At 38.8% G+C, this 13,625-nt stretch overlaps 1 protein-coding gene across 1 annotated transcript in view; it reads left to right on the top strand.

Annotated features, from left to right (window-relative positions):
* Positions 1-13,625, top strand: part of L3mbtl4 (L3MBTL histone methyl-lysine binding protein 4) — a 373,346-nt gene that overhangs the window by 160,464 nt on the left and 199,257 nt on the right. Inside the window, exon 11 of the mRNA XM_034483726.2 lies at positions 12,699-12,813. Coding sequence (XP_034339617.2) covers positions 12,699-12,813 — 115 coding nt within the window. The remainder of the gene's footprint in view (positions 1-12,698; positions 12,814-13,625) is intronic.

Here is a 13,625-nt window from a genome sequence, read left to right as displayed (position 1 = left end):
CATACCAACCAAACACCAAACCTAGAATAATCTCACACTTACCTTTCAGCTTATCCTGTAGCTCTTGGATGACTCTCAACCAATGATACATGGTGTGTATCGTTGCCTCTTGTCTGTCACAGAAACTAAGAGGTAAATACCTGCTCTGATCCTAGATAGGCCATGCTAGTTTTCTCAATGAATTTCTATTTACACCTAGATTGTAGCATTGAATGCTGTTGTCTTACTTAGGTTTTCCATTGCTGTGAAGAAACACTATGACCAAGACAGGTCTTATAAACCACAGTATTTAATTGGGACTTGCTTACCGGTTCTGAGGTTCAGTCTATTATCATCATGGTGAGAAGCATGGTAGTATCCAGGCAAGTATGACACTGGAGGAGCTGAGAGTTCTACATCTTCTTCTGAAGGCAAACAGAAAACTGTCTTTTATGTGGCTAGGAGGAAGGTCTCAAAGCCCACCCACAAAGTAACACACTTTCTCCAACAAGGCCACACCTACTCCAACAAGGCCATACCCCCTAACAGCGTCATGCCCTGCACCAAGCCTACGCAAACCACCACAGCAATTGACCATTTCTTCTTCCTCTAGTGTTGTCATCTCACAGGCTTCAGAGAAAGCTCATGTATCTCTTATCTGAAACTTATTTAATAATGCTATTTCTGCTCCATTTTCTCAGCCTTGTCTTCAGTCATACCTTGCAAGACCATGTTGGTAATATGTTCTTATGCCCCTGTACACAGCTCCCTTATGACAACTACACAGCTGTCCTTTTTAATGTATATGTATGTCCATGAGATTTTGAGTACTGTGTGTGCACAGGTGCTTTCAGAGGCCTTGGGTATTGCATCCTCAGGATCACTGGCGCTGGCTCTTATTGTCAGCCATGTCCATTGTACATTGTGATTTCTCCTGTCTCTTTGCTGTTCCTCCATTCTGATGGCCATATCCTTCCATTCTGAAATAGTATCCCATACCTGCTTTTGGCCTCTCTGTCTTGACTCTCTTCCTTTATTTTTTAATTCTTAGTGGTATTGTTTCTTACTCCTTTGTCACTTTTTAATAGAATTCTTGCCATATCTTTGCAGACTCATATTATCAATTCTTCTGGAAACAGGTTCTGTGTAGAGTGTAATAAATGGTACATGAGGCTATGGACTGCAACCATAAGGTATAGACAGGGCTGAGAAAAGACAGAGAGGATTGATGTTCTGGAGAAAATTATGTGAGAAACACCACCTCTGTCAACCTTGGGATCAGCAGGAGAGAATCCTGGGAATAACCAACCCTCAGGATCTCTCTTCCTGTACTCTCAATGCACTGGCCAAAACCCAACCACCAGCTAGAGAGTGAAGGCTGCCAGTGCTGCCTCTAAAGACCTGCCCTTCAGAACCAGCATGCCCGGGATATGCAGCCTCCTGCACCTGGCGCTTTAAGCTTCTCTTTACCAACCTCACTTGCTGCAGGTACAGTTCTTGCAGGCCCTGCCTACCTGCCCCTCTGGTAACTCTGACTTCTGACCTGTGCCTTCTCTATCTTAAGCAAGGACTTCTCTATCTTAAGCAGGACACTAAACTTTGTTTCCCTATTACATGTTTTAATTTGGCTATGTTGTAGGACTTGAATTTACTGTGATCTTAATGGGGTTTCATATGACCCCATTTTAGCAGCAAAACCAACTGCACTGAGCAAGCCTGAACCCCATTTGTTACTGTATATTCCTTGTCTAGAAACAACACCCAAACCAATTTGATCTTTTTTTTTTTTTTCTTATTTGTATGCGACAATTACTTAACAGGCCTGGTTTGGAGGCTTTTGTCTTATGCCTCTCTTTTCCACGTTTTCCCCTCTGTAGAGAAAACCACATATGTTAAGTTTGCAAGCTTCTACAGTGTTTAATATTATTTAAAGTCTTAAACAAATAGCTCTATTATTTATGGGGGAATGTTATTAATCATAAACTTCGCACATACTTGTCCAAAAAATTTATTAGAATTAGGAATTTCAGAAAACAAATATTCATTACTATATCAATATGTATGTTGAATAATAAAATAGCCCCTTTTTATTTTTAAATAGAACAAATTTATATCCAATAGCATGCTTATTGAAAACAATGAACTATTTCATTTATTAAAACTGTATCAAGAAAATACATAATAGAGTGTAACTTGTAGCATAAAATTAGGCTAGTAAATTCACTTCTATTGCCTACATTATGATTTATTTTTATAACCATAAAAGTCTAGGATTTTAAATCATTGCTAAATGCAGAAATATTGAGTTTATGTACAGCAATTCTGAAAAATAAAAATTCCACCGAATAGCGACTCTTTTCTTTAGTATTTTCCTTGCACTATGGATCCAACATTGGGAGACAGACTGGCCCTTGGCAGTTACACAGTTCAGAAGAATCTCTCATTGTCATAAGCACAGCTGTAAATGGCTCAGTCTCCTTATAGACGATGGCTTTTAAGAAGACTAAACTCAAACCCAATTCCTTATACACAACATGTACCAATCTAACAAAGCTGTACCCAGCTCTCTGCAGGACACAACAAGAAAGGGAATAATTGTCAATCTTCATGTTTTATTATCGGTAACATGTAAGATTCAAGTTCATTTTGTAAGGTCATGAGTGTGAGTGTGTGTGTCTGTGTGTGTATGTTTCTTATTTAAGCTATTGGAGTTGGAAAGATAACTACACAAGATACTCATTGCTATGTTTCTTACTTCAGATGTTTCAGAAATCATTCTCATGATGCATCAGCTCCTAGCTGCTCTTGTGTCTGTGTCCATTTTACTGATTATTCATGGGGATGGTGCATGCAGATGGGTACATGAGGATGGTGCATGCGGATTGTGCATGAGAATGGTGCATGAAGATGGTACATGAGGATGGTGCATGCGGATTGTGCATGTGGATAGTGCATGTGGATAGTCCATGTGGATAGTGCATGTGGATAGTGCATGTGGAGAATGCATGCAGATTGTGCATGTGGATAGTGCATGCAGATGGTGCATGTGTTTGGTGCATGCAGATGGCACACAAGGATTGTGCATTCATTGTGTGTCCATTGTGTCATAGTGTACAATGCATTTGTTCTGCATTCCTTATACTAATTTCTGCGCATTTAATTCTTACAGTACAGTTTTCTTATATCATGTGATAACTACATGCAATTACCCCATCACCTTTAGTTTACTGGTTACTGATCTTCATTTGTAACGCTCTCAGACTTACATTATTCAGCACTACCATCTCTTCGCTTCCTTAGAAGGTTTTTGTCTATGCTTCACAGGATTGTCTGATTGTAATAATGATCCGTTTGTCCTTAATAATTTCCATTTATTATTGGTGTTTGTTTATTTTGTTTATTAAGTTTGTAGCCCAGGCTGGCATTGAACTTGCAATCCTCCTGCTTCAGTCTTTCCCATACTGGGATTCCAGATATGTTCTACCATGCCCAGCAACTGTTGTTTCTCTAAACATTATCAGCACACTTTGCATGCTTTCTGGTCACAGAAATCTTCTCTTACACATATTGTTTGCATCTCCCTTGAGATGGTAAGTATCCAGATAGATCTACAGTGGAAATCTAGAATCTCAAGATAAACAGGGAGTGTGCACTGAAACAGTTTCCTCCACAAGGGCTAATGCCCTGAAGAGAACATAATGGTGATGGTGGTGGTGGTGGTGGTGGTGGTGGTGGTGGTGGTGGTGGTGATGGTGGAAATGATGGTGGTGGTAGCAGCCTGCTGAATAATTGTGAAAGGACATGCTCTCTGAGTTAACTGTGCATATGCAGTGTTTGCCATCGTCTCTCCATTTACTGCCTCAGGGCCTCACACTTTATAAACTGTATGGCAGAGGTAATGAAAATATTTATGCTAGCTATAATCATAAACTGACTTTGAGGTTACTTATCCTCACACAACTTACGAAAGAGTGTTTGTTTGTTTGTTTTTACTTCTGGCAGTACTACCCATAGTTATGGAGCCACAAGGCACTGAGTGTGGCTGTTGCCATTCCTAGAGATGAAATATTTAAAGGTTTTTTTTTTTTTTTTTAAAAACATGAATTAAAACCCTTGGAATTCTATTACAAATTTGGGCATTTTTATTCCTGGTGGGAATTTTATGGAGAGAGCATAGCCTATGGGGAGAATGGACTATATTTGTTACAACTGTAACCATAGTGCTGGAGAAACAGAAACTTAGGCAGATGTTATTTGTCACGAATGGGATCACATGGAGGTGAATGGCCTCTGTATCAGCCCTCCAGCTGGATTTCTCTCCAGCTCCCATCTTATAAAAGAGAGTGGGCATATGACTTTAAAAAAAAAAAATTCTTGATTGCTTTAGATAAAACTGTGGGTTTAAAGGCAAACACATCAAAGAAACCACTCTGTTGCCATGGTCCTAAATTACAGAAGCACCAAGAAAAAAAATCTCAAAAGTACACACAACAAATACTGTAGGACTTCCATCTTCATCTTGATCCATACTGTTCTAAGTCTTGTTAGAGAATGAAACAACTACCAGCTTAGGAAACACTATAACGTAAACATTAAACATGAAAAGAAGTTTAGAGTAGCTGTAGAACACACCATTGATTTTCAATTTAGAACTAAACATTTCCCTGTGAATTGGCTGGGATGATGAGTCAGTAGTAAAGTGCTTGTTTTGCAAATGCAAGGACTGAGTTCTGATCCCCAGCAATGGCTGACACCCAGCTATAATCCCAGCACTAGGAGGCACAGAGAAGGGATCTCTGTGGCTAACTGGCCAGCCACTCTACCCCATCCATGAGCTCCTTGGTGAGAAACCATCTCAAAAAAGAAGGTGAAGAACAATAGAGAGGAAAGCACCAGACCACCCACCCATGCACACATGCACACACACATGCATACAGACACACACAAGCACACACATATGTACACACATACACACATGTCCACATACATGCACACACATATACATATACACACACGCATGCACACACACACATGCACACACATGGGCACACACACATTTTCTGTAATACTTATCAGAATGTTAGGCATGGAATAGAAGGGAGATAGGAATATATGGTTTTGAAAACCATTGGTAGATTCAGAGAAACTGATCGGGGCAATGGATTGATATGACTCTCCCAGAGTGAACACAGGAAGTGAATTATGTATATTGCCCGGGCACAAGCAAGGGTTTCAAAGTCACAGTGGGATGGAAAGAGCAGACCCATTGTGTGCATTGTGTGTTTCTTACTTAGTAGCTTCATAGGTAAATTGTACTTAGTGACATATGAGTATAAAATACTTTTAAAGTACATATATGTGATTTTTTATTCCTTCACAGTCTTTCCTTCCATCCCTTCCTGGTCCACTGCATAGTTCTATTTAACATGGGAAACCATCCGTTGTTCTGGCCTGCATCTCTGCATTATTCAGTATTCTCTTATTTTCATCGTGAAACTGTGTGAGTGTGTGTGTGTGTGTGTGTGTGTGTGTGTGTGTGTGTGTGTGTGCACGTGCACACGCTCGCAGTCTTTTCAATGTGTCTGATACACATTATGTTTGCAGATCCAGAGAGCCTCACAGTTCATTCTCTTGCATGTCCCTCTCAGTGAAACATATCACTTTCTGACTCGGTGATATAATCTGCCCAAAACCTTTACCTTCTCAGAAGCTCTGTAGATCATTTGTGAAAACAATATATTATGGACTTTACACTACATATAATATATGTTGTATATGTCATACAAAAATAAAGTGTACTGTACCTTGCCCAGCACTGGTGCACTCAGATTCCAGTGGTGTTCTGTAAAAGCATGATCCAGCATTCTGCCTGTAATGGAACAGACACCCAACCTGCCATAGCTGAAAGCCCGAATGTCATTCTTTAATAAATGTCAGAGCCAAGCTCACAGGCAGCATGATAAACTGAAACCTCATTAGCACCAGTAGCTCTGAGTAATAGATCCCAGGATAACATACTAACATTCAGTTCTTGTCCAGTAATGAAATCTAAGGGTCTAGCTTCAATTTAATGAATTTTGAGTTATCTAAACTATGCATTAAACTGAAGCTGAGTCAGATACTGTAAAGAGTATATTTAAATAAGTTAGAATCACTGTGTGTTGATAATTTATATAAGCAGTTGAATAGATTTGAATATATATGGTCAAAGCCCGTTCAACTGTAAATTAATATTTAAAAATCATTTGGCAGTTGAAAACTATAGTAATTATTTATGATAATAAAATTATTGTGACTGGAATTTAAATTTTTTTCTAAATATTTTATTTACCATCTATCAAGGTTGCCATCTTACATGTTGTTCAGACAATGTGGTTGAGCCCTTACACTATATGAACCACAACACTAAAATCCATGGTACCAGAACAGGTAACTGAGGAGAGGTAAACTCACTGGACTGCAGCTCCAGGGAAGCTCCAGGGTGGGCTTTGAGCAAGAGATCATTAGGACCAGTGGAAAGACAGCGTCTTCTCAGATAGTACATGACTTTATATTTATAATAAGTTAATGCCTACTGAATTTTATACCATGGGGATTTAACCCCTAACTATGCAAAGCATTAGCTATTGATAATTTCCAGATGCCAAGTTAGTACCAGTGGCTTGACAACAGTAATATAAGAAATGCTTAATTAGTGGTTTGGCCTATGTTTCAAGACCATAGAAGTGGAACCACGGAGAGTCTGTATTTGCTTTATAGAATCTCAGATCTGGGAAAACCATTATATATGTATGAACCACGGTGCCAGAAACGATTCGGTTTTCATGATGCCCATTTGCTTTTCAGAGAAATTCTGTAAATATCCATCAGTGCCAATTGCCTCTAATAACTTGACCATCTGGTTAGAATTTTTATAATTGGATTTTCTCTCCAGAGAGATAGAGATCTAAAATGATGAAAATATCTTTCGGAAAGATGTTATGGGTTCAAATTTTTTTCTGTGTATCTTGAGTTTGGATAATGCCCTCAGGGAGGAGAACATCACATTGATGGGTTAGAAAATGTCCCTTCATAAGTATGACCAGCTTGGGAAATGATAATTGAGGACACTTAATGGACACAGGAAAATGTTGAGCAGAGTATATAAAAGCATTGCATCTACTGTCAAAGATACTTCAAAACTTGTGCTATTTTTTTTTTCTTTTTAGACCCAGTTGTACAAAAGGTAAACTACAAAACTCCAATTCCTCAAGGCAGTCCTAGGCTTGCTTGGCCTGTCTTGTGTATTCTGTCTTGGCTCCCCTGGTTTAGAGCATGGGAGAACCCCAGCCTTAATAATGACTGGTGTCATCTGGGCTTAACACTGGGACGTGGTTGGGTTTCCCTGAGCAGAATGGCTTTGGAATTTGGTTTGTTGATCCTTTGCAAGCCTTCGTCTGTCAAAGTGTCTATTGAGTCTTTTGTCCACAGTTTAATTGGATTTTTTTTTGCTATCTTTAGTGTGATTAATATATTAATATTAACATTGATAAATGTCTGGGCTTAACATTCCTTATTCTTACCAATTATTTTGGGAAACTGGAGTTTCTGATTATAGAGGATACTGAATGTTTAAATTTATTATTGAATGTTTGTCACATGTGTCTGAAAATCCTCAAATATCCCAGTATCACAAAAGTTTTATCTGATTCTTAAATTTTTATCTGGAGTGTTACAATTTTAGCTTTTGCATCTATGATCCACTTCAAATTCACGTATATGTGGACTGTAAGGTCAGTTTAACTTGTATGTGGCCTGTGGACTGTAAGAGAGATTCAGTTTTCTTTTAAGTGTGGCTGTCAAAATAGCTGCTCCAGAGATATTGTAGAAAAGCTGTCTTTTCTCCATCAAATACTCCTTGACATATTATTTTAAAATTGTGTGTGTGTGTGTGTCCATTATGTTCAGTGTTCTGTTACTAAACTAGAAGTCAGACGTGAATCTCTCAATTTTGCCATTCTTTTCAAAATTATTCAGGACATGCTGGATCATTTTGCTTTCTGTGCAGTCTCACAGTGAGCTTCTCAGTGATACTGAAGAAAACCCTGATGTCTTTTGCCTTATTATGTAGTTTTGTGGCAAGGTTGTCCCTTCATAGGTCTGTCTAGTTTGGAACTTGCTACGGAGGCAGGCTGACCTCAGAGTCACTCCTCTGCTTTCTCCTCGGCTTTCCAAGTGCTGGACTCCTGTTTTCAGTGAGATTTGCTAAACTCATAGAGCATTATGGGAGAAATATCATCTACAACCTCCTGCATTTTATAGTCTTCTGGGCATAACTATGTTCTCTGTTGATGTGCGCCATACTGAATTTGCCTCACCAATGTTTTTAGAGCATGGAGGTCTTTCCTTTTTTGTTATGTTCTTACATGCTTTGCTAAGAGGTCCCTTGGGCGGTATGGGGAAGGTATGACATACAGGGTCTTCCAGTTTAGCTCAGGCTAAACTGTAAAAACTGTAACTCTCAATCCTCCTGCCACCTCTGCCTGAATTGTAGAGTTATAGCTCGACACCACCATACCTGTGCCTTCCATTTTTAAAAGAGTTGCTATTCTAAAATAGATTGTTCAAGTTTTTTTTTCACAGTTTGCTGTCAGAATGTAGGAACACAATTATTTTATGTCTCTCTTTAATCGTGAACTATAGCTAAATTCTTACTTTTTTTAATCAATCTTATATTTTCTCCAGAAAAAATATCATGTGTGAATAATGCAATTCTAGCTATTATTTTACCTTCATACTGTTGTTTTTTCATGTGTGAAGTACCCAAAAATAAAATTTAATATGGTCCTGGCTGTTCGTTTCTATGAATATCCTCTTCTCCCTGTTGAGCTGAGGGAGCCCATTCTCTGCCTACAAATCTATCTGTCAGAGTGCATGGAATTTCATAAGATATGTTTTCTTTTAGTGTTGATGACCATGTGATTCTTCTGCTTTTTTCTGCTGTATAGTGATTGGGCTGGATCCTTGTGTGGTCCTCACCTTGCCTGTCTTCTCCATCCTTCCTCTCCATCACTCCTCTGAAGTGTTAGCATTTGTTGGCATTTCCCTCCAACATAAAATGCCTTGTTTCACATTTCTTGTACCAAAAATCTATAGCTTATTACCTCTCTGCTTTTAATTGCCATTTCTTTGTTTCCATCTTTGAAGGAATGTAGAATGTAAAATTTCAGTTGGGAGACTTTGGCATTGCCTTGTGACTCCCCGTTTCTGGTGCAAAGTTGGCCAACTGTCCGGTCCTTCCATGATTTTCATAACCCTTATTTCCCTTTTATTTATTGAGCTTTCCCATTCTTTTTAAATTTGTAATGGGGTGTTTTGAGCCAAAGTAGAGAGGATTTTACCCACATCCTCTGGGTTGCCTCAGTTGTGACTATTTTCCCGATATTTCTCTCAGTCCTTTCCTTCAGCAGCTAAGACTTGATCTTACCTGGGAAGTCTCCAGGGCAGTATTTATCATGTAAGCCCTATGCTGTCTGTTCCTCAGGTTGTACTTTCTGTGTATCTTTGTTCACAGCTATTTGTCTTCATTCTTGCCTTTTCTCATATGCTGTACATTGGGCAATGTTTTGACCTCAAAGATTTTGCACTGAGTTCTCGAACTTTCTGTTGCTTCATCTTTACACTTTCTAGGCTGAGATTCTCTGTCTGTGTGTTTATTAAGAGTACTTTTCTTGAAAATATTTTAACAGGTACTTTAAAGTTCTTGTCTGTTTATTACAAGACCTGGGTCATCCTAGTTTGTGTCTACTGGATACTTCTTTAAACACTGATTATTGTCTGTATTCATCTGTTTATGTGTATGTCTAATAATAACTCTGTATACTGGATTCCAGGAGTGATCAGGTGTGCAGTGGGGTTATTCTTTAAAACAAAGGAATTATCAGGCAGGTAGCTATTTACAATTCTTTTACACATTGGCTCTTGGCTTTAGCCTATTCAAACAGCTGGTCTGGAGTAGCACTCTTGATTTCTTTTTCCAAGTACTGCGGCTTTAGTGGCTCCATCCAACTCTGAAGATGTGATTAAAGACAGTCCCACTGGTCTCTGCACTCAAAATGTGACCTCTCATGTTTTTGTTTCCTATGGGCTTTGCATGGTATCTTAACTTCTCAAACTACAAGTATTTAGACTCACGTTCGACCAAGGTCTTGTCAGCATCCCCCTAAAAACGTTTTATTTTTGTGGCTGTTTCTTTCCCCCATTGTGCCTTTCAACCTCCTGCTGCTTTTCCAACTCTGAACTGCTGCCAGTGTGTCCTCAGCACAGGATGACTGCTGTGCTAAATTTCACTCTGACTTAGATTACAAGTAGCAAAATTTCTCCAAGAAGACATTAAGGGCTCATCGGGAATCTCTTCCTTTACATAGGGATTCCATTTTTAATTTGGCTGTGGCACCTGGGAAGCTAAGATGTAGGTGTGATATTCGAGGCCAACCTGGAATGTATAGAGAGTTTAAGGACATCCTGTGTATTCCAAGACCCTGTCCCAGAAACCAAAAATAACTATATAGTAAATGCAACACAGCAAAACCCAGTCATTGTGTAGTTTTTGCATGAAAGGTCACTCTGTACTGGCCAGAAGGCCAAGTCTGGTAGAAATGCGGTCTCCTAAGCTAGGGAGATGACTAGGTGATAAACTTACTGCCACAAAATCATGAGGACCTGAGTTCAATCCTCAACACCCTCATGAAAAGCAAAGACTAGAGGTGTGTGTCCAATGCCAGCCCTGGGGAGGTGAAGGTGGGAGGATCCCTGCACTTGTTGGCTAGCTGTTCCAGCTGAATGAGTGACCAGTAAGAGCCACATCTCCTGAAGCAAATGGATAACAATAGAAGAAAATACCAGACATTAATTTTTAATAGCTATGTGAACATGTATATAAGCATGTTTGCCCATCTGCAAAGTCTTGACTACACACATTTGAGCATGGACACACATACACACGGGCAGGAATATATCTTCCAAATGTTCCTTGGTCATTGTTTTTTTAAGCCACAGCATCAATTTGATACATCTGGAAGGAACACCTTATATATACCAAGGTCCTACACATTAAAGTTTCTGGTTCAGAGAGTTGAGGGGGATCCAGGAATCTGCATGTCTAACACATGTCCATATGGTACTGATGCCACCGATCTGGAAACCACACTTTGAAAAATACTTACTTAGAAATGAGTCTTGAGAAAAATTATCAGAGCTCACTATATACGTATATACACAGGTACATACATACATACCATATACACATGTATATGATCAATTTTATGTTTCTTGGATTTGTATGATTCTAGACCTCTAGTCTATTTATTGTTTCCTGTTTTTCAGTACTGAGGACCCAGGGCTTCATACATGCCAGGGACTGGCTCAATCATTACATCACTGGACACTGAGTTATAATATCTCTTTCTCTCTCTCTCTCTCTCTCTCTCTCTCTCTCTCTCTCTCTCCTCTCTCTCTCCTCTCTCTGTTTTTATTTTAAAGCAGAGTCTCACTATATTGCCCAGGCTACCCGTGAACTCCCTTTGCAGCCCAAGCTGGCCATGAACTTGGGCTTCTTCTACCTTAGCCTCTGCAGTAGCTGGGTTGATAAATCTGTATCACCAAAGCTGGCATGCATAACAATTTTACCTTAAAAATGATATATTTGCTATTTAATTGTCAATACAAACAAAAAATACATAGGAGAATAGAATTCTTTGTTGTTTTACTTTATACAAAATTTACTTTATCAACCTCAGAACATGTTTTACAACATAGCTTTGTATATTCAAGAAATAAATGTGTAATTTTTTATTTCATACATTGTTAGAATTTTCATTTCTTATATGTATAATTAGGATATGTGGCAGCATATATATGTGAATGTATGTGTGCATTCATGTGCATGTGTGTATATATATATGTGTGTGTGTGTGTGTGTATGCATGTGTATATGTCTCAGATGTCTCAGTGCTTAATTAACAAAATATAAAATGATCATAAGTCTGCATACCAAATGGGCTTCTGGATACTTCTGCCCTATCACAAGACTTCTAGTGCACATATTATCTATCCAGTAATATCCTGTGTGTGCACTGGGACCTGAACTTAGGGCTTGTACTTTCTAGGCAAGCATTGTACTCCTGAGCTGTTTTCCTGGCCCCAGGAATTTTTGTCTTCTCAGCACACCTCCATTATATCTGAGTCTCTGCTCATGTGTGAGGACTTAGAAAGGATGGCTCCTCTGTGCTCTGATTCACACCATTTTCATCAGAAATGGACTCATAATGGTGTCAACTTGGTGAATGGTATTTCAATGACCATGACATAATGTTTATGGTGTCTACAGAGCAGTTGCTGGGGATAAGAAGTGGCTTTGTTTACCATTCTAGAATCATCTTAGCTGAGAAAACACATTGGCCTTACTCCTCCCAGTTTTAGCCAACATCTGAAAAATTTCATTTTCTCTTTAATTTATTTGACAATATGTTCCAGGAGCCTTTCTTGGCTTTGTTAGAAAGCTCTATGATAACACATTTAAGATGGGTTTTTTTTCCAGCTTCAAGGTGTGATACATGCCATTTTAATTTCACCTTCAGATATTTGTTTTCAAATATTTTAATGAAGGCATAGTGATATAGCAATCGCAAAACAGTAATTCCTCATTTCTCAATACCCCCCCACATTTTTTTTTTTAACAGATTCATTTTGATGGCTGGGACCATAAGTATGACTATTGGATAGATGCCGACAGCCAGGACATCCACCCCATTGGGTGGTGCGATGTGACAGGGCATCCACTGGAAGTACCATATGGTAAGCAATTTGGTCTTTGCTGTTGCTTAGAAGTGTTTACCCTGAATTCCACTGTTAATGTTGCTTCTTTATGTCATTATAGTCATTTGATCGTGGAGTAACAGATAGGTGAATTAATTAATCAGCATCCTAGCTGCTCTGGAAGTCAGCTATTCACAATTAAGCCTCAAAGGACAAGCTTTCAACAGATGAGCTGCAATAGTCACTAATAAATAATTCTCGTGTTTTCCAAAGCAATCTTTCTTTTCTACAATTTGGCTCGAAGAACTGAGCCAGAATTTCTATACCCATCTAGATTTTGGTCATTAAAATTTGATCAGTTCTTTAGGCACCCCACAATAATTTTATCTTATACAACAAATTATAAAATTTTCAAAAATATATTAAATATTCAAAACTTTAGGAGTTTTAAAAATAAAATTGAAGGAGCGTTCTATTTTACTGGGACCTGCATTATTTCTGCCTTTGTAGCGACTTACAGCTAAGGAGGAAATTAACCACTCTAAATTCTAATGAGCCTGTGACTGGAATACCTTATTTTGTCTGAGGGAGTCCTATGACCCGATTAGGCTGGCATGGCTAATCACTAGTTCCAGGCCTTCATTCTGCTCTATTCTCCTGTTGGTTTTCTTCCCCTTGCTGACTCTCCTTCTGTCCCTCAGCTTCTTAAGGAGAAGCTTGAATGTTAATTGTGAGGGCAGTTGATGGTGAGGCTCCCCAGTGATGATGGTGCCTGTCCCTGAGAACTCAAGGTCTCACCACATTCATGACAATATACTACATTTTGTCAAAACAAAATTGACATTTTTGTC

This window comes from Arvicanthis niloticus, chromosome 21, assembly GCF_011762505.2.
Source record: "Arvicanthis niloticus isolate mArvNil1 chromosome 21, mArvNil1.pat.X, whole genome shotgun sequence".
Classification (NCBI taxonomy): domain Eukaryota; kingdom Metazoa; phylum Chordata; class Mammalia; order Rodentia; family Muridae; genus Arvicanthis; species Arvicanthis niloticus.
This window is presented reverse-complemented; position numbering and strand designations above follow the sequence as displayed.